The sequence below is a fragment of the Lates calcarifer genome, linkage group LG19 (assembly GCF_001640805.2).
Source record: "Lates calcarifer isolate ASB-BC8 linkage group LG19, TLL_Latcal_v3, whole genome shotgun sequence".
In the NCBI taxonomy this organism is placed as follows: Eukaryota; Metazoa; Chordata; class Actinopteri; family Centropomidae; genus Lates; species Lates calcarifer.
Window position 1 is genome coordinate 18,597,586 of NC_066851.1, and position 22,653 is coordinate 18,620,238.

At 34.9% G+C, this 22,653-nt stretch overlaps 1 protein-coding gene and 2 long non-coding RNA genes across 12 annotated transcripts in view; 2 read left to right on the plus strand and 1 right to left on the minus strand.

Annotated features, from left to right (window-relative positions):
• The window catches only part of dtnbb (dystrobrevin, beta b), a 35,236-nt gene extending 28,138 nt beyond the window's left edge, over positions 1 to 7,098 (plus strand). For 7 of the 10 annotated variants that reach the window (XM_018663451.2, XM_018663450.2, XM_018663458.2 and 4 more), the window contains 4 exons: positions 1,051 to 1,210; positions 2,180 to 2,269; positions 2,482 to 2,535; positions 3,227 to 7,098. In XM_018663451.2, the coding sequence (XP_018518967.1) occupies positions 1,051 to 1,210; positions 2,180 to 2,269; positions 2,482 to 2,535; positions 3,227 to 3,252 (330 nt within the window). In that variant the 3' untranslated portion in view covers positions 3,253 to 7,098. Of the gene's footprint in view, positions 1 to 1,050; positions 1,211 to 2,179; positions 2,270 to 2,481; positions 2,546 to 2,706; positions 2,731 to 3,226 lie in introns of all 10 variants that reach the window. The other 3 variants (XM_018663456.2, XM_018663455.2, XM_018663457.2) reach the window with 3 other exon arrangements.
• Positions 7,099 to 10,946: 3,848 nt separating this feature from the next.
• Positions 10,947 to 18,215, plus strand: LOC127143591 (uncharacterized). The gene is made up of 4 exons (XR_007815155.1): positions 10,947 to 11,238; positions 11,746 to 12,192; positions 13,371 to 13,838; positions 18,007 to 18,215. It is a non-coding gene; the product is annotated as an uncharacterized LOC127143591 (long non-coding RNA).
• On the minus strand, positions 17,673 to 22,417 carry LOC108901995 (uncharacterized). Its single transcript, XR_001963990.2, has 5 exons — positions 22,139 to 22,417; positions 21,130 to 21,193; positions 20,407 to 20,483; positions 19,610 to 19,671; positions 17,673 to 18,030 (listed from the first exon to the last, which is right to left on the minus strand). It is a non-coding gene; the product is annotated as an uncharacterized LOC108901995 (long non-coding RNA).
• Positions 22,418 to 22,653: the final 236 nt, after the last annotated feature.

The following is a 22,653-nucleotide window of genomic DNA, read 5'->3' on the forward strand; positions in this document are numbered from 1 at the left end:
ACCTGTTCCTTTTATCGGCACTAACAACCTCCCGTCTAATGTGACTGCAGTCTGGCTGGCCATCTGCTGCCTGGCTCCGAGCCATCGACCTGGGCCTGCACTAGTCTCAGAGACACACAGTGATCCTTTCTCTGTGAGATATAGCTCCCGACTCAGCACAGGCCCCAGTCGCTCACCCACACATGGTTCTCATTACCCCCTCGATGCAGTAAAGGTGCACTATAGAGACACAGAGTATAGCCAGCCAGTATAGGATTACCAGGAGGTTTTCTTGCCTTTATACCGCTGTTTTTGTTTGTTCTCCCTAAAAGGATTAAGATCTTTTGGTCACATCTGTGTCTGTGTTTGTTTTAATGAAGTCACCTTTAATAGCAAAAAGGGCATCTCTTCTCAAAGCTGCAATCTGTGATTGCAATATGCCATCTTCCACTGAAACGCAGTTGTTCCAGAACTGGCTTTGTTGATGAAAAGATTAATTGAATTTAAGCTTTTATCAGAATCTGAGATTCACTAAAGGTTTGCCCTTGGAAGAGTATCCAATATGTAAAATAAATAAAACCAGATATTAACTTTGATGACAGAATATCTGCAAATATAACAGATAAATGCTTAAAAACACTGGTTAACTAGTCTCTTTGCACCATATTAATAATATAAATCAAGATCATAAACATGTTTGAGGCCACTTACACTCAAATTACTGTGAGACTTTTAAACAAAAAAGTCATGAAAACAGGTATATTGCCTTTTAGCTCAGTATGAAGCTACATCCAGCAGTCAGTTAGTGTAGCTTAGCATAAAGACTGGAAACAGGGGGAAACTGCTAGCCTGGCTCTGAGTGCCAGTGGTATAGTTCCTCTCATCTAACTCTCAACAAGAAACATATTCCCAAAAATGTTGAGCTATCTCTGAAACATCTGTTCCCAGACTCTCAGAACTGACAGATTAAATAGGTCAGTAAACAAAACTTAAACTAAATGTCAAGGAGTAAAGTAAATATCAGAGTTTGTTGATGATACCCTGACTATCATGGGTGTTTTTATCTTGTAGTCCCAGTCTGGAGGCTCCCCTCATTCTTCCCCCAGTCACGGTGCGGGCTGCTCCATGCCCATGCCCATACGCTCCACCTCGGCTGGGTCCACCCCAACTCACACACCACAGGACTGCCTGGCAGGGGTGGGAGGGGATGTGCTGGAGGCCTTTGCTCAGGGTGAGTCTAAACCAACACCTGAAAAAAAGAGACAAAGAAAAGAAAAGAAACAATAATGCATTTAATGAGAAAAAGAAAATCAACTCTGATTTACTGTGTTTTTCATAATGATTTGAGCTAATGATTAGAATAAGAGAGAATGTTATGATTTGATATTCTTCAATAGTAATTTTCATACTAATTTTGAGTAATTCACATACAAAAATTTCCTCAATGCTATTTTTAATCAACTTGGTAATGTACTCTTGTTTGAATCATCCTAACTAAATCTTAAGGTTAATAAATAATAGTGATTTGAGTAATGGTAATTAGTGAGCATAGAATGCTCAAAGGGGGAAATTGTATTGGAAATTCTCAAATGATTCATGATAATTGTGATTTATTAATGATCTGTATCAATAATCTGTACTTGTATAATTGTGCCTTATAAAATATCATATGCTCAGTACTTTTCCACATCAATAAGCTCACAGGGCACCTCACCCCATCAAGGACGGGGCCCGATACAGAGTTGCATAACTGTGTAATCTCTGACGCCTTTCTCTCAGAGCTGCACTGTTGTGTAGTCTTCAGAAGATGTTTTCCTTTTCGTCTCCGAACGTAACCTTGCTTCTTTTCCATTTAACCTGTAATCTATTGTACTCGGTACTCATTGTGCGTCTCATGCTTGAGGAGTACAGTGGGTCCGTTTGCAAATGTAAGAATTAAACCTACAGAAAGACAACCGTTGACTCTGTGCTTTACTGAACAGAAGATTCCCATAACAATACATTACGAACTCATGGAAAATGTGTAACATACTGAGTAATTAATGTTAGCGTGGAAATAAATCTCATTGTAGAAACTTGTCAAAGACCTCATACAATATAGTGCACACTTCAGCTGCCTTTGTATGCCTATGTACTATTTCATATATGAATTAGCAACTGCATGTGTTTTTAATGTGTTTTTAAATGTCTGTGTTTCCAGGTGTACCTAGAAATCTTCGGAATGATCTGTTAGTTGCTGCTGATTCAATCACAAACACCATGTCATCACTGGTCAAAGAGCTCCACTCAGGTTAGTCCATAACACATGTTCTACGATATAAATCTGTTTTACCATCTGGATTTTGTTTCCCTTCATTTCCTGGGTTTGGGTCTTTATTAAAAAACTAATCTTCCTCTGAATTTTTGTCATTCTTACACCTGCTCCTGATATGTTTCCTTCTACGTTTTTGAGTTTTTACATCAGAACCAAAAACATTGTGGTCTGTGGTTTTACTTTTTAAGTTGATGACGGGGGAGAGGAAGAGGAGACCAACATGAGGAACGGTGGGGACAGAGGTCAGTAAAGGTACATGCCAATACAGTAGTTGCCTCATTGAATCTTTCAAAACCAGTCGTACTATATTAAACATACAGTATGCCACTCAAAAACAGAACGCAGAATTATTTATGATGATCATTAAATTAAGCCAAAACATAAACATGCAATATTTCCTTTCTTTTTTTCAGCTGAAGCAGAATGAAGAACAAAAAGTAGGAACTATAATTAATTAATATTTTAATTAATACAGCATTGTTGTCTCAAGATAACAAGATAATTAACCATTATCACAAGAAAATTACTGATATTATGAGATTAGAGGATAATTAACTCATGACCTTGAGATAATGTGATAACATGAAATTACTGCAATCATGGTCGTTCTTGGCTTTTATAGAAACAAGTTGCCTGAGGTACATTAATTTAGAAAATTAGTAGCTATAACTAATATCGACTGCACTGTTTTCTTCATTTTTTGGTCTGTAGTTGGCTGCAGCAGAATATTTGCATGGCACTTTAGCAGCCAATAATATACTTGTTTGGCTCTTTATAATGGGCTGCTGCTGCAACCCTCCATCCAAAAGTAGCAAAGCAATGTGGCACATTGCCACAGAGTCATTTATACTTTTTTTTTTTTTTTTAACTAATTCATCCAGGCTGTGCAGGCTGTCAGCAACACTAAATTTGCTCTGCTGTGTGTGTATCCAGGCACAGTGAGAGTACAGAAGCACTGAGGGAGAGAACAACATCCCATCCCATAAGGACATACAGTCATCAACTGGGAAGACTCCGTAACAACAACAACAACAACCCCCCTGGCATTAGCACGTAGAGTAATGCATGCTGTAATCTAACAGGATTTCACTATGTGAAAAAATTGTTTCTTCACACCTTGCAGGTAGCAAGATGTGTCTAATTAGCGAGTGTGTGTGTTGTCCTGTAAACAAAAACTGCTGTAATTACCCAATGATTTCCCTCATGACTGCTAAGGAATGGCTTGCTGTGCTTTCTCCCCCAACTGTTCCATTGCAGCAGGTCATTCTGTATATAAAAATACTGTAAACACATGACCTTGGGGACACCCCGACATGGAGCTGACCTCCTGTCACAACATGTTCCCTGTCATTGCTTTTGTATGATTAGCGCTAGTATTTCTTTAGTTCCTTTTTTTAATTATTTTTATTTTTGCATGAACTTGCACTCATGTCTGGGTTTAGGTACTGTACCATGCTATGCCAGCTCTTTGTGGGTTTATGATGACAGCTGGGGTGTCAGAAGTGTCCTGCCTCAGAGTTCATGCTGAGTGTGTTTACTGCTCATCCACTTTCTGATGCTGAAGTTTGAGGTTAGTCAGGACATGCTGCAGTCTCAGTTAAAGGAACAGTTCAACATTTTTATTCATTTAGATGAGAAGATCAATACAATTCTCATGTCTGTCCATTAAACAGTGAGCTAGGGCCAAGACATAGTTGGCTTTAATTAGTGTAGAGACTGGAAACAAGGGGGAAACAGCTAGCTTGGCTCTGTTAGAAGATCAGAGAGTTTTTTTAACACAGACGTAAAATATTAATAAGTGCGCTTTAGAGGTGCTGATAGGTTGATTTTTAACCCTTAAACTAGCTGTTTCCCTGTTTTGAGCATTAAAGCTATGCCCCTGTTTGTCCCAGGGTTGTTTTTTTAAACTAATTTTCTTTTTAAGGGACCATGTACAACATACAATATATGTCGCCATTTGATATATTTTAAGCAGAGTTAGTTTAAACAAAAAATCTAATTTTTTTTAAAACCACTTTATGAAGTTTTATAGATTTAAAAAAAAAAATACATTTTTAATCAATTTTTAAAAAGTTTGTTTAGCTTAGCACAAAGACTGGAAACCAGGGAAAACAGCTAGCCTGGTTCTGCCCAAAGTCAATAAAATCTATGTTAGCACCACTAAAGCACAATAATTAACAAGTTATATCTTAAATCTGTACAAAGGTTGCCAGTCAGGCAAGATAACCGCCCGTAAAACCACAATCTGTTGTTTCTACACTTCATTTTATGATCAGATAAACGAAATATAGCCAGCCCCAGCTTCAGTCTGTATGCTAAACTAAGCTAACCGGCTGCTGGCTGTTGTCTCACATTGACCTTACAGACATGAGAGTGGTATTGATCTTCTCATCTAACTCTGCAAGATAACAAATAAGCGTGACTGCTTGATATTATGTCTATTCTTGTGTCCAACTGAATCTATTACTGCAGTATGACAACACAAACCAACATCTGATCCCAATACTGACTTTAAAATATGAGCCTGTTTCCAGAATACAATGAGCATGTAAACACACTCAGTGAGTCACATACTGTACTGCTGCTACTGTGCTCTCAGAGAGCCACCCTTGCAAATAAGAGGGCTGTGCGGTTAAGAGAAACCAAGGGGCTACTCTAAACACAATAATGAGCCAAGCCTCATTGTTTTCCTCCAATGAAAACTTAACTGAACCACCTGAAGGGCATTGTAACACTCAACGCAGCACGGTGCCTCCTTCCAAAATACACAGACTAGCTGGTAGCCTCAGTATTTATTGTTTCAAGTGTAGGGAAGCACCTCAGGATGTTTAATAGTAATGAATTAGGCACTGAGTTTTAGTTGTGAGTCACAAAATGAACACTTGTACAGTATGTGAGGATGTAAGGTAGTTGTAAGCAAGTAGTAAATGCTTTGATAGCTTTATTTAGTTAAGAAAGGAATATTGAAAATGTTTATGTGCAATGATGGTAGGTGCTCAGGGACTGCAGAGCTACTCTAGGAAAAATGTGGTGGTAATGTCCTTTAATCATTAGAAATCATTGCCACAGACAGAAAGGTTAAAGGTCAGTAATGATTTAAAATGAAGGATTTCATTCTAAAATTTCCATATCATGTGGGCAAGATTGTAAGATTTGTTGTGAGGTTTTGTCTCCATCTCAGCAGTCAATTTGTCTCATTTTAGAATGAAACTCTTTAAATATTCAGAGGAAAACAACAGCAAGTGTTTAAATTCCGGGTAAAGAATGTGGATTATAAGAAGGGGAGAAGTTTTTCTGAAGTGCTATTTGGTGAAGCATGTTGTTGGGTATAGTTTGTCTGTATGTGAATTTGTGTCTTTCATGGGAAAAGCAAAGGTGATTTGTCTGTTACAGAGGTAGCTGTCGACCAGAGGAAGTTTATTTTGAGTCAGACAGAGATCAGGTCTAAGTTACCTTTACATTTTTGTCTTCTGATTCAATGTCTTGTCCTTCAGGGTAGCTGTTCATCTCAAATTAAAAATGAGCTATGTCTGGTTTTTAGTAAATGCAATGTGATAAAGGTCTGGGAGCAGTTTCAGGTGGAAGTAAAAGGTCAAATCTGACAGGAAGTGTGAAGTTTTTGTTTAGAGATTTGTACAGTAAGCCTATCATATAAGCTAAGTATAAGGTTTCAGCAACCTGTTACACTGTGTCAAGAAAAAGAACAAAAAGAGGCTCCTCTGTTATTGTTGTTCTAAATGTGATGTTTTCATTCAGTTCTCTGTTCTGCTCTATGTTATCATTATTGTTCTTATTCTGGTTTACAGTATTAGTGGAGTATAGTCATTGTAATGAGTTTGTCAAAGCGCAGATTCACATGCACACTTACATTTGCATAGTTGCCCAAATATTAATTCATATAAAGCAGCTGTAAAAACTGACATATGAACCGTTTATAATTCTGTGACCACTGCTGTCAAAAAAGTTTATTTTATTCAGCTGAAAAGGTCCAGAAATGATTGAAATGCAGAGGTAAAAATTTAAGGAATTACTGTCTTCCCCTTCCTTCTGGCCATTGCATTTGAATGCAAAACTTAGCTTTCTTTTTGTTCTTTCAGTTTGTGCCTGTAGCTGTTCTGTAAAGTGCTGTATAAAGTAAACATTCAGCAAATAAGACGATCTGTCAGCCTTTATGTCGGCGTTTTAGTCTGTGACTTTGTAGAGATTTTATTCAGTTATTTAATGTGTTCTGGGGGAAACTTATGCTCAGCCTTTACATTTGTGCCAAACTGTTTGCAGACATTGTGTGTCATACAAATTACAGGTATATATCAAAGTATATCTGCATTAGTATGTTGTTGTTGCCCATAGTTTATTCACAGAATGCCTGGAGATGTTCACATTTAACAGTTTCCACTGCTGGAATCTGCTGGAAAAAAACTTGCATTTAATAGTCAATAAAGATAGTAAACATTCCAGATCTACTGATAGACAGTCACTGATGTCATTTTAATCAATGCGGAGGCAATACTGTATACCCTGTCAGACCAAACTCGGGGTAATACAAATAAAACACAGCCGGTCATACAGAGGTGCATACATTGTGATCCTTTTATTGTTTGCAGAGAGACAATGTGCAAAGAGGACAAACCTCGACAACAATGCTCCCCTGATGTTATTTATCTATGTATGTGTTCTGTATGGTTATGCTTCTGGTACATATTTGTTTCTCATGTTGATTTTACAAAACATAGTTTTATGTCACAAAGCCACTGTCTTTTGTAAATAAATCAAATGTGAGATATATTAAAAAGATTTAAAATATGTCTTTGACTAGTTGTGCCATGATTAGTGTTGTGTTTCTCTTTATTAATCATAACCAAACACTTATCCAAGTACTGTAAGTACATTTCACAAAACAAAAACCTTTCAGAGAACATAACATTTCAGTAAATACTACAGCTTTTCACAAGAAAAAAAATCAGATTACAAAAAGGGTGGGACAACAGCTCTTGTTTGTGGTTGGACAGTACCCAAGTCAATAGTTTGGTTGCATATGGAGGTTTGGAAGTGATTCTTTGCTTGGGAAGCACTATAACTGGCTCTCAAAATGCCTACTGTTTGCATCATTTATGGTTTTATTACTAAATTCAGTGGCTCTTTTAACAGAACACTTTCTGACCTTCTTTTCTTCTCAGATGAGGGCATGCTTTCCTAACCAAAACTGAGTGTCCCTACCTCATCTGTTCTGGAGACTAAACCCTGTCTTCAGATAAGAATTAATAGGAGGATGTGGCGGATGAAATCTAAAATGCCTGCATGAACAATATGGCAATTAAAATTCTCACTGGCCAATCTAATAATCTAACACACCATTTCATACATACATTTTAAGTTTTATGCTTATTATTTTTTGCAGCTGCATTGTAGAAAAATACTAATTAATATTAAATTTGTTCCGTGTTTTAAACCGTAAAAGGATCAGTTGAGATAATGATAGAGGCAGACTGATAAGAATTAAAGGTGTTTACAGCTGTTTAAAGGTGGTGAAGATTCACGAGTTGTCAGCGCATGCGAATGCCATTTCGTCATAGATCATGTGCTTTTCTCAAAGCGGTCTGTCGTCCGGCACGCATTTTCACACTACACGACTCGGCCTCAAACGTCTCATCAGTAGTTGTTATTTTATAAACTTAATAAGCACAGGTGCAGCTCACAGCCCTCGGATACATTAGTGGCAGTGATTTGTTTTCCTCCTGCCTTCACGTCCACTGTGAGATAAGTAAGATAGTGTCTAAGAGGAGGCAGTTTTCAGGAGCTTTAGCTAATAAGTTAGCTCCGCTTAGCTTAAATTTGTACAACGTTTATTCATCGTGGCGTGTTTTATTTGAACCTATCATTCCACGTTAGCATTACACATGATTACTGGACCTGTGATCACACTGAATCATCGGCAATGTATTTCAACTTGACAGTGAAGGCAGATGGATATTTAAGTTGGCGTCATGGCGTCCCGTGACTGCTGCCAAGATGCATCACGGAGGACTGGCAGTTGAGGATACGTTTAAGTGTTTTTAAGGTGAGTAAAGTCGGTTACAACAACAAACAGTCTATCATGTCGTTGCCATCGTTTTGTCTCTCTCCTCTCTCTGGTCGTTTTGTATCATATTGCTTCTACCTGGATGTCAGCGTTACCATTAGCGACGAGCATTAGCATTAGCCATATCTTTTAAGGATGCATTAGGGGGTTTGTCCTGCTTGTCGTCGTTTTTATTCGGCATGAGTGGTGTTCAAGGTAACTGTTTAGTATTCTGTCTGTCTGATTATCATGTCGTTGTGATCATTTTGCGTCTTTACTTCTTTTACATCTATTTACGGTTGTTCTTACTGCGGTTCTGTAGTTCTGTGTCCAGTCCTGATCATTTCTTGATGGCATTTTTTGTCTTATTTTGGCAGTTAAGCATCTCATTGTGATTGTTTTGCGTCTCATTTTTTTTGTCTGTCGTTTTTGTTTGTAGATTTGTGGCAGCAATCTGTCCATAGCTACCTATTGATCCACCATTGTATATATTAGTGATGAGATACTTGATTGAGCTCAGTTATATGTTAAATTCAAGCTTGAAAAGTTTAACTCTTTGCTCCTTCACAAGTGTGAGCCTCAAACATTTTAGTTACTTTGTTGTTGGTTCTTAAGGACGTGATGCTTTTTCCTGTCATGTGCCAGTAAGCAGCTCATTTTCTGAAACAGTCCTAATGGAGTTCTAATTGGAGAATGTTCTGGTTCAGCTATAATGATTAATATCTATTAGAGGTGTGATGATACAGTCAGCTCACAAGAATGATTTTTATTTTTAAGAAACTTGATGTAACTGGAAAGAGTCTTTTATTTGACTAAAAGTCACATAATGCAACACAATGCAGGTGCATTGTGAAATGTCTTGTGAGTGCTTCATAAGTGTGTTAATTTTAACTGTTGGTCAGAGGATGGTTTTAAAAATATCTTTACAGTATTTAACAACCAGTTCTACATTTATTTACTTAAATATTTTCACATAAGCTACTGTTAAGACCATGGTAAATTTGGTTGTTATGCATCAAGCGAAAACAATACAAAACAAAGACATTTCAAATATGTGTTAATAAGAAAAGGGTCTGTATGTGACTGACTGTGGTGGAAGAAATACTCAGACTTTTTATCAAAGTATAATAAATAACACAAGTTAAAATCCTGCATTCAGAAATTTACTTAACTGATAGTGTTTATTATTGCTGTGCAGTTCGCAGTAACATACATGTTTGCTTCAGTGATTAGTTGATAAGACACACATTTAATAATCTCTTTACTTTCCCCCAAATATTTGTTGTTGTTGGTTCTTCAGGATGTGATGACAGTCAACTGCTCATTTTCTGAAACAGCTTTCTGTTTGTTAAATGTTCTGGTTCAGCTGTAATGTTGAATATTTATGTGTTTTCATGGTTAAACTGTTGATGAGGAATAGGTAGGTAGTGTATTGATCATTTTCCTTTGTATGTTTCTCTTTGATTTCCTCCAGGTGTCACCACTTTGTCCAAGACATCGTCCACGCTCACAGAGATGTCGTCCACAATCGCTGAGACATGGTCCATGATCGGAGAGACATTGTTGAGGATGAGGGAGACATCGTCAATGATCAAAGACATTGTCCGTGATTGCAGAGACCTTGTCAAAGACGAGAGAGACGTTGTCCATGATCAGAGACATTGTCCCATGCTTCGTAGAGACCTTGCGATAGAATCGGCGGAGACGGGGGTCACCGATTTGACGGCATTGCCCGCGATCATGGAGACATTGTCGATGATCACAGAGACACCGTCTATGATCTCAGAGACATCGTCCACGATCACAAAGACATTGTGCACGATCACAGAGACTTTGTCCATAATCTCAGAGACATTGTCCGCGATCACAGAGAGTCTTCATACAATGAAGAAGTTCTTTCAGACAAAGACAGAGGCCTCCAGGTAATTCACAAACAGCTTTATATCAACTGTCCAACACAGAGCACTCTTTAGTAAGGCCTCAAAAACTGTCACAAAAATGTCATACCATAGTAAACTGTCAAAGGTTGAAGTATGAAATAATGATTCTGTATGTGACCTGCCTCTGGTGGAAGAAATACTCAGACTTTACTGAAGTATAATAAACAACACAAGTTAAAATCCTGCATTCAAAGAGTTACTTAACTGACAGTGTTTATTATTGTTGTGCAGTTCTCAGTAACACCATTGCTCCGGTGATTAGTTGATAGACACACAATTAATAATCATTTTACATTTTCCCAAGTATTTGTTGTTGGTTCCTCATTAGGTCAATTGTTCATTTTCTGAAACAGCCCTCCAATGTTTGGAAAATGTTCTGGTTCAGCTGTAATGTTGAATATTTGTGTTTTCAAGTTTAAACTGTTGATGAGAAATAGGTAGTGATGTATTGATCATTTTCCTTTGTATGTTTCTCTTTGATTTCCTCCAGGTGTCGACACTTTGTCCAAGACATCGTCCACGATCACAGAGATGTCGTCCACGATCGCAGAGACTTCGTCCATGATCGGAGAGACATTGTTGAGGATGAGGGAGACATCGTCCACGATCAGAGACATTGTCCGTGATCCAGGACTCAGATGAGAGACGTTGTCCATGATCAGAGACATTGTCCCATGCTTCGTAGAGACCTTGCGATAGAATCGGCGGAGACGGGGGTCACCGATTTGACGGCATTGCCCGCGATCATGGAGACATTGTTGATGATCACAGAGACAGCGTCTATGATCTCAGAGACATCGTCCACGATCACAAAGTCATTGTCCATGATCACAGAGACTTTGTCCATAATCTCAGAGACACTGTCCGCGATCACAGAGACGTAGTCCACGATCACAGAGTCTTTGTACACTGAAGAAGTTCTTTGAGACCGGGACAGAGGCCTCCAGGTAATTCACAAACAGCTTTATATCAACTGTCCAAGACAGAGCAGTGACATTAAATTGTTTCTGTTGAGTTTTCAGTATATCAAAAAAGTGTAATGATAGAAGTAATCTGCAATATAAAAATAATGTATAAGCAATATATATTAATAGAAGAAATGTAAAAGTAATTAGCAATATCAGAAGTAAGATGTAACAGTCAATGTAATCTATTACTAGATGTAGTTTGTAAGGCATAAAAATGTCAAAAAATGTCATAGCATAGAATATACAATAGTATGTCATTAAAAAAGTACAACAGTATGTCCTTAAAAATGTCATTGAAAAAGGCCATGATATGTTTCTTATTATACTAAAATGTCATGGTATAGTAAGGCATGTAAAGCCATCAAATGTTCTGGTTCAGCTGTAATGTTGAATATTTATGTGTTTTCATGTTTAAACTGTTGATGAAAAATAGGTAGCAGTGTATTGATCATTTTCCTTTATATGTCTCTCTTTGATTTCCTCCAGGTGTCACCACTTTGTCAACGACATCATCCACGATTGCAGAGACTTCGTCCATGATCGGAGAGACATTGTTGAGGATGAGGGAGACATCGTCAATGATCAAAAACATTGTCCATGATCACAGAGACCTTGTCAAAGACGAGAGAGACGTTGTCCATGATCAGAGACATTGTCCCATGCTTCGTAGAGACCTTGCGATAGAATCGGCGGAGACGGGGGTCACCGATTTGACGGCATTGCCCGCGATCATGGAGACATTGTCGATGATCACAGAGACAGCGTCTATGATCTCAGAGACATCATCCACGATCACAAAGTCATTGTCCATGATCACAGAGACTTTGTCCATAATCTCAGAGACATTGTCCGCGATCACAGAGACGTAGTCCTCTATCGCAGGAGTCTTTGTACAATGAAGAAGTTCTTTGAGACCAGGACAGAGGCCTCCAGGTAATTCACAAACAGCTTTACATCAACTGTCCAACACAGAGCACTGACATTAAACTGTTTATGTTCAGTATTCAGTATATCAGAAGTGTGCAATATAAGAATAACATACAAGTAATCCTCATTAATAGAAGTAATGTAAAAGTAATGAGCAATATTAGAAGTAAGATGTAATAGTCAAAGTAATCTCTTACTAGATGTAATTTGCAACAGTAAAAGTTATCTGTAAATTTAGAAGTAATATGTAATAAGAAAAGTATTATGTAATGGTAACAGTAACGTAATGCAAGAGGTAACAGTAAAAGTAATCAGTAATATAAAAGCAATGCAGAAGTAATAGTAATCCAAAATAGCAGTAAAAATGACTTGTTATAGTAAGACGTCAAAAATGGCATAGTATAGAAAGGCATAAAAATGTGAAATGTTATTTGTTAAGGATCAGTCAAAATGGGATTGAAAAATATCTTCAGTTTGATCCTACATGATCAGAAATTCTTAATTGTGTGTATGTGCTAGACACATTAGATTACACCATACAAAACTTTCAATTCTGCAATAAAATATTGGGAGTGAGTTGTTCATAAGGGTGTTCATTTTAACTGTTGGTCAGGGGGTGATTTTAAAAAATATCTTCACAGTTTATAACAACCTTATTTACTGAAAGGTTTTCACATAAGCTGCTGTTAAGACCTTTATAGATTTGGTTGTTATTCGTTAAATGAAAACAACACAAAACAAAGACATTTTAAATACGTGTTAATAAGAAGAAGGTTGAAATGTGAAATAATGATTCTGTATATGTCTGTGGTGGAAGAAATACTCAGACTTTTTACTGAGGTATAATAACACAAGTTAAAATCCTGCATTCAAAAAATAACTGATAGTGTTTATTATTGTTGTGCAGTTCACAGTAACACACATTGCCTAAGTGATTAGTTGATAGACACATAATCAATAATCATTTGAATTTTTCCCAAATATTTGTTGTTGTTGGTTCTTCAGGAGGTGATGACAGTCAACTGTTGATTTTCTGAAACAGCCTCTAATGTTTGTTCCTCTAATGTTCTGGTTCAGCTGTAATGTTGAATATTTATGTGTTTTCATGGTTAAACTGTTAATGAGGAATAGGTAGTAGTGTATTGATCATTTTCCTTTGTATGTTTCTCTTTGATTTCCTCCAGGTGTCACCACTTTGTCCAAGACATTGTCCACGCTCACAGAGATGTCGTCCACAATCGCTGAGACATGGTCCATGATCGGAGAGACATTGTTGAGGATGAGGGAGACATCGTCAATGATCAAAAACATTGTCCGTGATTGCAGAGACCTTGTCAAAGACGAGAGAGACGTTGTCCATGATCAGAGACATTGTCCCATGCTTCGTAGAGACCTTGCGATAGAATCGGCGGAGACGGGGGTCACCGATTTGACGGCATTGCCCGCGATCATGGAGACATTGCCGATGATCACAGAGACAGTGTCTATGATCTCAGAGACATCGTCCACGATCACAAAGTCATTGTCCATGATCACAGAGACTTTGTCCATAATCTCAGAGACATTGTCCGCGATCACAGAGACGTAGTCCACGATTGCAGGAGTCTTTGTACAATGAAGAAGTTCTTTGAGACCAGGACAGAGGCCTCCAGGTAATTCACAAACAACTTTACATCAACTGTCCAACACAGAGCAGTGACATTAAACTGTTTATGTTCAGTATTCAGTATATCAGAAGTGTAAAAATAGAAGTAATGTGCAATATAAAAATAATGTTTAAGTAATTTGTATTAATAGAAGTAATGTAAAAGTAATGACCAATATCAGAAGTAAGATGTAATAGTCAATGTAATCTGTTACTGAATGTAGTTCCAATAGTAGAAGTTATCTGCGCTATACAAACAAAATAGATTTGAATTGAATTGAATTGAATCTGTAAATTTTGAAGTAAAATGTAACAAGAAAGTAGTAAGTTTTATGTAATGCTAAAAGTAATGTAATACTACAGGTAAGAGTAAAACTAATCAATAAATCAGTAAAAGCTATGCAGAAATAATAGTAATCCAAATTAGAAGTAAAAATATGACATGAAAATGGTCAAAAAATGTCATGGTATATAGTAAGGGGTCAAAAAACACCAAAAAATGTCATAGTATAGTAAGGTATGAAAATTACTCAAAAAATGTCATAATATAGTATGGCGTCAAAAACGGTCAAAAAATGTCATAGATTAGTATGGTGTCAAAAAATGTCATAGTATAGTATGGCTTCAAAAATCATAAAAAAATGTCATAGTATAGTAAGGCATGAAAATGGTCAAAAAATGTCATAGTATATTAACGTATGAAAATTACTCAAAAAATGTCATAGTATAGTAAAGGGTCAAAAACGGTCAAAAAATGTCATAGTATAGTATGGCATCAAAAACGGTCAAAAAATGTCATAGTATAGTAAGGCATGAAAATTGCTCAAAAAATGTCATAGATTAGTAAGGTGTCAAAAATCATCAAAAAATGTCATAGATATAGTAAGGTGTCAAAAAATGTCATAGTATAGTAAGGTGTCAAAATGTCAAAAAATGTCATAGTATAGTAAGGTGTCAAAAATGCATAGTATAGTAAGTTCAAAAATCAAAAAATGTCATAGTATAGTAAGATGAAAATGTCAAAAAATGTCATAGTATAGTAAGTCTGCAAAAATCATCAAAAAATGTCATAGATATAGTAAGGTGTCAAAAATCATCAAAAAATGTCATAGTATAGTAAGGTGTCAAAAAATGTCATAGTATAGTAAGGCATGAAAATCATCAAAAAATGTCATAGATTAGTAAGGTGTCAAAAATCATCAAAAAATGTCATAGATAGTAAAAAAAAAATAGATAAAGTGTCAAAAAATGTCATAGTATAGTAAGGTGTCAAAAATAAAAAGTCAAAAAAAAAAATGTCATAGTATAGTAAGTCTTCAAAAATCATCAAAAAATGTCATAGTATAGTAAGGTTCAAAAAATCATAAAAAAAAAAAAAAAAATCATAGTATAGTAAGGTGTCAAAAAATCTCAAAAAATGTCATAGTATAGTAAGTCTTCAAAAATCATCAAAAAATGTCATAGTATAGTAAGTCTTCAAAAATCATCAAAAAATGTCATAGTAAAAAAATCAAAAAATGTCATAGTATAGTAAGTGTCAAAAATCATCAAAAAATGTCATAGTATAGTAAAAAGTGTCAAAAAATGTCATAGTATAGTAAGTCTTCAAAAATCATCAAAAAAGTATAGTATAAAGTCAAAAAATGTCATAGTATAGTAAGGTGTCATGTAAAGTAATGTCAAAAATGTAATGTCATAGTATAGTAAGTGTTGTCAAAAAATGTCATAGTATAGTAAGGTCTTCAAAAAATCATGTCAAAAAATGTCATAGTATAGTAAGTCTTCAAAAATCATCAAAAAATGTCATAGTATAGTAAGTCTGTCAAAAATGCATCAAAAAATGTCATAGTATAGTAAGGTGTCAAAAATCATCAAAAAATGTCATAGTATAGTAAGGTCATGTCAAAAATGCATGTCAAAAAATGTCATAGTATAGTAAGTCTTCAAAAATCATCAAAAAATGTCATAGTATAGTAAGGTCGTCAAAAAATGTCATAGTATAGTAAGGTCAAAAAATGTCAAAAAATGTCATAGTATAGTAAGTGTCAATTCAAAAATGTCAAAAATTCAAAAAATGTCATAGTATAGTAAGGTGTCAAAAAATGTCAAAAAATGTCATAGTATAGTAAGCGTGTCAAAAATGTCATCAAAAAATGTCATAGTATTAGTAAGGTGTCAAAAATCATCAAAAAATGTCATAGTATAGTAAGTCCAAAAATCATCAAAAAATGTCATAGTATAGTAAGGTGTCAAAAAATGTCATAGTATAGTAAGGTGTCAAAAAATGTCAAAAAATGTCATAGTATAGTAAGTCTTCAAAAATCATCAAAAAATGTCATAGTATAGTAAGGTGTCAAAAATCATCAAAAAATGTCATAGTATAGTAAGGTGTCAAAAAATGTCAAAAATGTCATAGTATAAAGTCAAAAAAATATCAAAAAAATGTCATAGTATAGTAAGTCTTCAAAAATCATCAAAAAAATGTCATAGTATAGTAAGTCTTCAAAAATCATCAAAAAATGTCATAGTATAGTAAGGTGTCAAAAAATGTCATAGTATAGTAAGTGTCAAAAATGTCAAAAAATGTCATAGTATAGTAAGTGTCAAAAAATGTCAAAAAATGTCATAGTATAGTAAGTCTTCAAAAAATCATCAAAAAATGTCATAGTATAGTAAGTCTTCAAAAATCATCAAAAAATGTCATAGTATAGTAAGTCTTCAAAAATCATCAAAAAATGTCATAGTATAGTAAAGGTGTCAAAAAATGTCATAGTATAGTAAGGTGTCAAAAAATGTCAAAAAATGTCATAGTATAGTAAGGTGTCAAAAAATGTCAAAAAATGTCATAGTATAGTAAGCTCAAAATGTCAAAAAATGTCATAGTATAGTAAGTCTTCAAAATCATCAAAAAATGTCATAGTATAGTAAGTCTTCAAAAATCATCAAAAAATGTCATAGTATAGTAAGTCTTCAAAAGATGTCAAAAATCATCAAAAAATGTCATAGTATAGTAAGTCAAGGTGTCAAAAATATCAAAAAATGTCATAGTATAGTAAGGTGTCAAAAACATAAAAATGTCATAGATAGTAAGATTCAAAATCAAAAATGTCATAGTATAGTAAGTCTTCAAAAATCATCAAAAAAAAATGTCATAGTATAGTAAGGTGTCAAAAATTCAAATAAGTAATCAAAAAATGTCATAGATTAGTAAGGTGTCAAAAAATGTCATAGTATAGTAAGTTCAAAAATCATCAAAAAATGTCATAGATAGTAAGTTCAAAATGTCAAAAAATGTCATAGTATAGTAAGGTGTCAAAAAATGTCATAGATATTAGTAAGCATGAAAATGGTCAAAAAATGTCATAGTATAGTAAGTCTTCAAAAATCATCAAAAAATGTCATAGTATAGTAAGTCTTCAAAAATCATCAAAAAATGTCATAGATTAGTAAGGTGTCAAAAAATGTCATAGTATAGTAAGTCTTCAAAAATCATCAAAAAATGTCATAGTATAGTAAGTCTTCAAAAATCATCAAAAAATGTCATAGTATTAGTAAGGTGTCAAAAAATGTCATAGTATAGTAAGTCTTCAAAAATCATCAAAAAATGTCATAGATTAGTAAGGTGTCAAAAAATGTCATAGATTATTAGTAAGGCATGAAAATGGTCAAAAAATGTCATAGTATACCATCAGAACATCACAGTATCACTTTTGAGTTGAGCTTCTCTATATTTGACTACTACTAAAAGCCATAACCCTAACCCTAACCCTAACCTCTGGCTAGAAATATTCACTTTCATACAATATTAAACAGACCAGCCAAATATCCAGTGTTCAGAAGTATTTATTTGAGTAAGCTGTTGCAACATAGTATAGTAGAAAAGGGCATTATATATATATAAAAAAAGACAAGATCTAAAACAATATGTAATAATATATACAAGTTATACTAATATACTACAGTTTGTACTAATATGTACAGTATAAACAGGACTATGTACACAGTAGTAGATTGGATTTGAGTACTGGTATTGCACTGTTTTGAAATAGCAAAATATCCAAACGAAAATCTAACCTAACCTACAAAGCATAAAAACATCGAAAAATGTCAGGACAGTCTCTCATATAAATATGTAGATTTACTGATCAGTTTCTGTGACGTTCTTGTCTCTGCAGGAGAAGATGAGAGCAGCTGAAGACCTGAAGTGGATGAAAGAAAACAAAAGTGTTAAGAAGCTGTTAATTAGATAAAAGACCTCCACCATCTAACTGCTATAAACAAACAGTTATTGTTCAAGTGGAAACACTTTGTTTTTCTCTACAATTTGTAATGTAGTCATGGGCACATTTTCAAAAGACTTAATTAAACACCTTTAAGAACGTTCAATGGATTATGATACAACTATTTAATATTTGTATCCTAAGTAGTTAAATGATCACAAACATGCTTTGTAGACATCTTTGGAAATTGTGCTCATAACTACATTAAATCTAACTGTAACCAGCTCTAGTGTTTCCTTGTGGTCAAATGTCTGTCATTACCTTTGCTGTGATTCGTTAAATCTGTTTAAAATGTTGGTCTGGAATAAAATGATTCACTCTCTAAACCTGTAAACCTGCTAAAAAATTAATCATTCTCATGTTTTAATTTTTAGACCTGTTTTGGGTTTTTTTGATTAATTTTCAAGAAGTTTCATATTTATGTTTTACTACACTATATTTTTTAAAGGTTTTAACTAAATATTTAAAGGCTTTATACTTGTTTTTTTAGACTACTTAACTTTAACTGTACTTAACTTTTTATGGGTTTAATACTTTTTGTTTAGACATTTTTTAAGATTCTAAATTTATTATGTACAGGTTTCATACTTAATAACCTATTTTTAAAGGTTTTTGATATATTTACTTTTCAAATCTGTGTAAAGCAGTTACATTAATAGCGTTCTGAGTTAGTCACACCACAGTAAAATGTGCAATTGACCACACAGCTAAATTTGAATGGTTTAAAAAATTAGCAAATATATAAAATTATGTTTCAAAATTATGAAGAAATAAGGAGCTGAAACCACACCCACTCAGTGACAGTTAGCATCCTGTTAGCTCCCTGCTAGCATCCTATTTCGTACATGTTTGAGCCACTGGAGCTTTTTGTTTTTGATCAAATGTCCTGTCTTCAAGAACTCAAGAAACAAGTTGCATTGTTTATGCAGTCATATTACTGAAGTTTCTTAAAACATCAACTAGTATGCTGTTATGGCAATAAGTGTGTGACTGCTTCACTTAAACCAGTATTTTCTAACATAAATAATGCTTTTATAGACAAATCTCTGAATTAACTGACTTAAAAGGTTGAACATTTAAAGGTTTTAACCTTATTTTTAGACCTATTCCTTTAGGGTTTGAGATGTTACTGTTAATTTAAGGATGTATTTAAATGTATTTTTAAAGGTTTTAAATTTATTTTTTATACAATTTTTTTGAAAGCTGGTTTTATACTTAATATTTAAATGATTTCCACTTCAAATTATTTCAAAGTTCTATACTTATTTCTAACTATTTATTAAAAGGGTTTGTATTCTAAACTAAGTTTTATATTTTCTGTTTTCCATATTTTCTTAATTTATTTTTGGCAGCTAAATTGTTGAAAAATACTAATTAATACTAATCACAATGGATAAATTACAGAAGCTTTAATTTGTTGCTAATTGTTCCAGACAAGAGTCAAACTACAGCTGAGATAATGACAGAGTCAGATTGAAAAGAATAAACTAACACTGACCTTCTAGAAATGTCTTCACATCTGTCTCTTCTTGCTGTGATTTAATGGTTCAAGTTTGAGTCCTGTGGAGAAAAACACAACAAACATGAATATAAAGATGTGACTTTTAACACAACAAAATAAAAGCGCACAAAGTTTCTGGGTATTGAACTTCAAACAGTCTAAAGATAGTAAGTAAAAGACATGGAATCTACAAAGAAACCAGAGTGGGGACAAACTGGTTGGAGTTAAATTTGCTTTATACCCAAAGACAGAAGAAGCTGCTCTGACTGGAGAACTGACTCCAGCAGCTCCTGATATTCACACAACAGTGGATAGAAATGTTTTTCCCTCCAAAGTCAGTCAAAATTTGGGGTAAATTTGGTTGATAGAAGCTAAAATTAAGCAAAATAACAGAGTGTAATTGTGTTGGTCTCTCAGCACATCACACTATAAAAACAAAACTGTGAAATCTGATATTATTTGTCGTCATGTGTGTGGTCTCTCACATTTTCTACTTCTGGCAAGATTTTAAAAATCTGTTGGTGTGAGCCAGGCTTAAGAGAGCGAGGGAGAAAGACGGAGAGAGAAAGAGGGAGAAGGAGCAAGTGCAAAGGAGAGGGAGACCGAGAGCTGACATTTAAATTCTTTATTTTCTTTGAACTGTATATTCAAGAACTATGCAAATAAATTTTAATAATGAATGAGGTCTTTTGTGACAAATCAAACTCTTCCGACTGAAGATTGATTACTGACCATAAACAGTTTAATATCAGTGCTCCGTGTTGGACAGTTAATGTAAACCGTTTGTGAATTACCTGGATGCCTCTGTCCTGGTCTCAAAGAACTTCTTCATTGTACGAAGACTCTTTGATTGTGGATGAAATGGTGACAACTGGAGGAAATAAAAAGAGAAATATAGAAAGGAGAAAGTTCAATACACTATGACCTATTCCTCAACAACAGTTTAACCATGAAAACAGAGATAAATATTCAACATTACAGCTGAACCAGAACATTTTCCAAACATTAGAGGAGTGTCTCAGAAAATAGGCTGTTTACTGTCACATATGACAAGAAAAAGCATCACATCTTTAAGAATCAATAACAATAAATATTTGGGAAAAAATCACTAGAATGATTATCTTAAATCTTACATTTCTATATGAATTGTCTGTCAACTAATCACTGGAGGAATCATGTATATTACCGTTATGTATATTAATAATGTATATTATTAATAATAACTTTCACCTATGTAAATTTTTGAAAGCAGGGTTTTAACTTGTACTTTTAAGTATACTTCAGTCCACAGGCAGAAAATTAACTCAAAACTATTTTGAGATTTAAAAATTATCATAACTAGTACTATTTTCTGACAATTTGTAAACATGATTAATCAATTATTATTATATTCAATAGTAAAGTCATTAAATACCAAGGATTTAAACAATATCACTACTACTAACATTAATAATTCAGCTCATGGACACATTTTTTTTTTTTTTTTTTCAAACTGGGTAAATCTTTAGGACACATACCTGTTTGGTTTGTTTGCTGAGATCTGGTGTTTCTGTCCAGGCTGCAGCAGCTGAACCAGTAAACCTGGAAAACAAGTACAGCACAACACAAATAACTTAATTAATAACTAAATTAAGAGAATAGTTCAACTACAAGTGTTGTAGGTCTCTGAAAAATCATAGGTGGACAGACGTCAACCCCAGACGTCGGAAAAGTCAGAACAAAATATCAGCGTTTTATTTTTCTTTTTTAATTCTAAAAAGAGTTGTTATAATAATTTCTAACAATCTCAGCTCATACATTGTGGCCTACTCTTGAGGCTTAAAACTTGAGGGGGAACACAAAGTTAAAATGTAGTTTTCAAACTTGTATGTAACACCAAACCGAGCTCGATAAAATCTCAAGTCACCACAAACTGTTTTCTAATCAATAATATTCACGACAGAGGATCAATGGATGGCTATGGATAGATTACTGCCAAAAAGTTCCAAAGACACACAAAAATGACAAAGAGTCCCAAAATGATCACAATGAGGTGCTTAACTGCCACACTGAAACACAAAATGGCCACAAAGAAATGTTAAATGACCTGGAATGGGCACAAAACTCTGCAATACCACCATGTAGAGACACAAATGACTAAACAGAATGTCCTCTGGGATAAATAACGCCGAATCTGAATCTGAAAATGACCACATCGACATGATAATCCGCCATACATTTACTTAAAATGACCATGCTGGAGCACAAAATTACAAAGCCATAAAATGTCTGTAAAGTAATTGTAAAGAGATGCAAACGGAATTGGAAACGGACAAACAGATAACTAAACAGTTCCCACCCTCGACAACTCACGTCAGGGACGCTTTAGTCACACAAACACGAACACACTCTCACCCACGCGATATAAATGACCGAAATGGAATTTTAAAAAATCATTACAGGTAATGCTCATGCTAACGCTCGTTGCTAATGCTAACACTCTCCGATAACGTTGATGCTAACGCTACCGCTAACTGTCTGCCTTACCTTCGCGCCGTAGGTGTGTTCAGCGTCCAGTCTCAATCGTGTTCGACGAAAAAACAGCTCCAGAGTTTGTTTTAGCATCCAAACCTCTTCATAAACGACAAAAAGCCGCTCCAGAGTTTGTTTTAGCATCCAGGCCTCCACGGTACCAACGTTTCCACACAGTACTGGCAAACAGAGGTAACGGCTCAAACTTGGTTAAAATAGGTTTTCCTACTTCGTTTCTCCGCCCCTCGGCGCTCCTCCCAACAAGGTAGTGGCCAATGACGAGACACGTCGCAACCAATGACGACCTACGTCAGCAAACATTTGAAAAACACTGATTGGCAGGGCCATCCTGGTCCGCCTAGCAACCGCCTCTGATTGGTCTTAAAATTCCTCCACCATAAACACGGAGAGAAGATCTGGTGAACAGACATGCGCTAGAGGCATAATTAGTGCACAAAATCTGAAGGTGAAACTTCTTAATATGTGACTGTTTTATGACGAAGTGGACATGAGCCACGTTTTGTAATCTT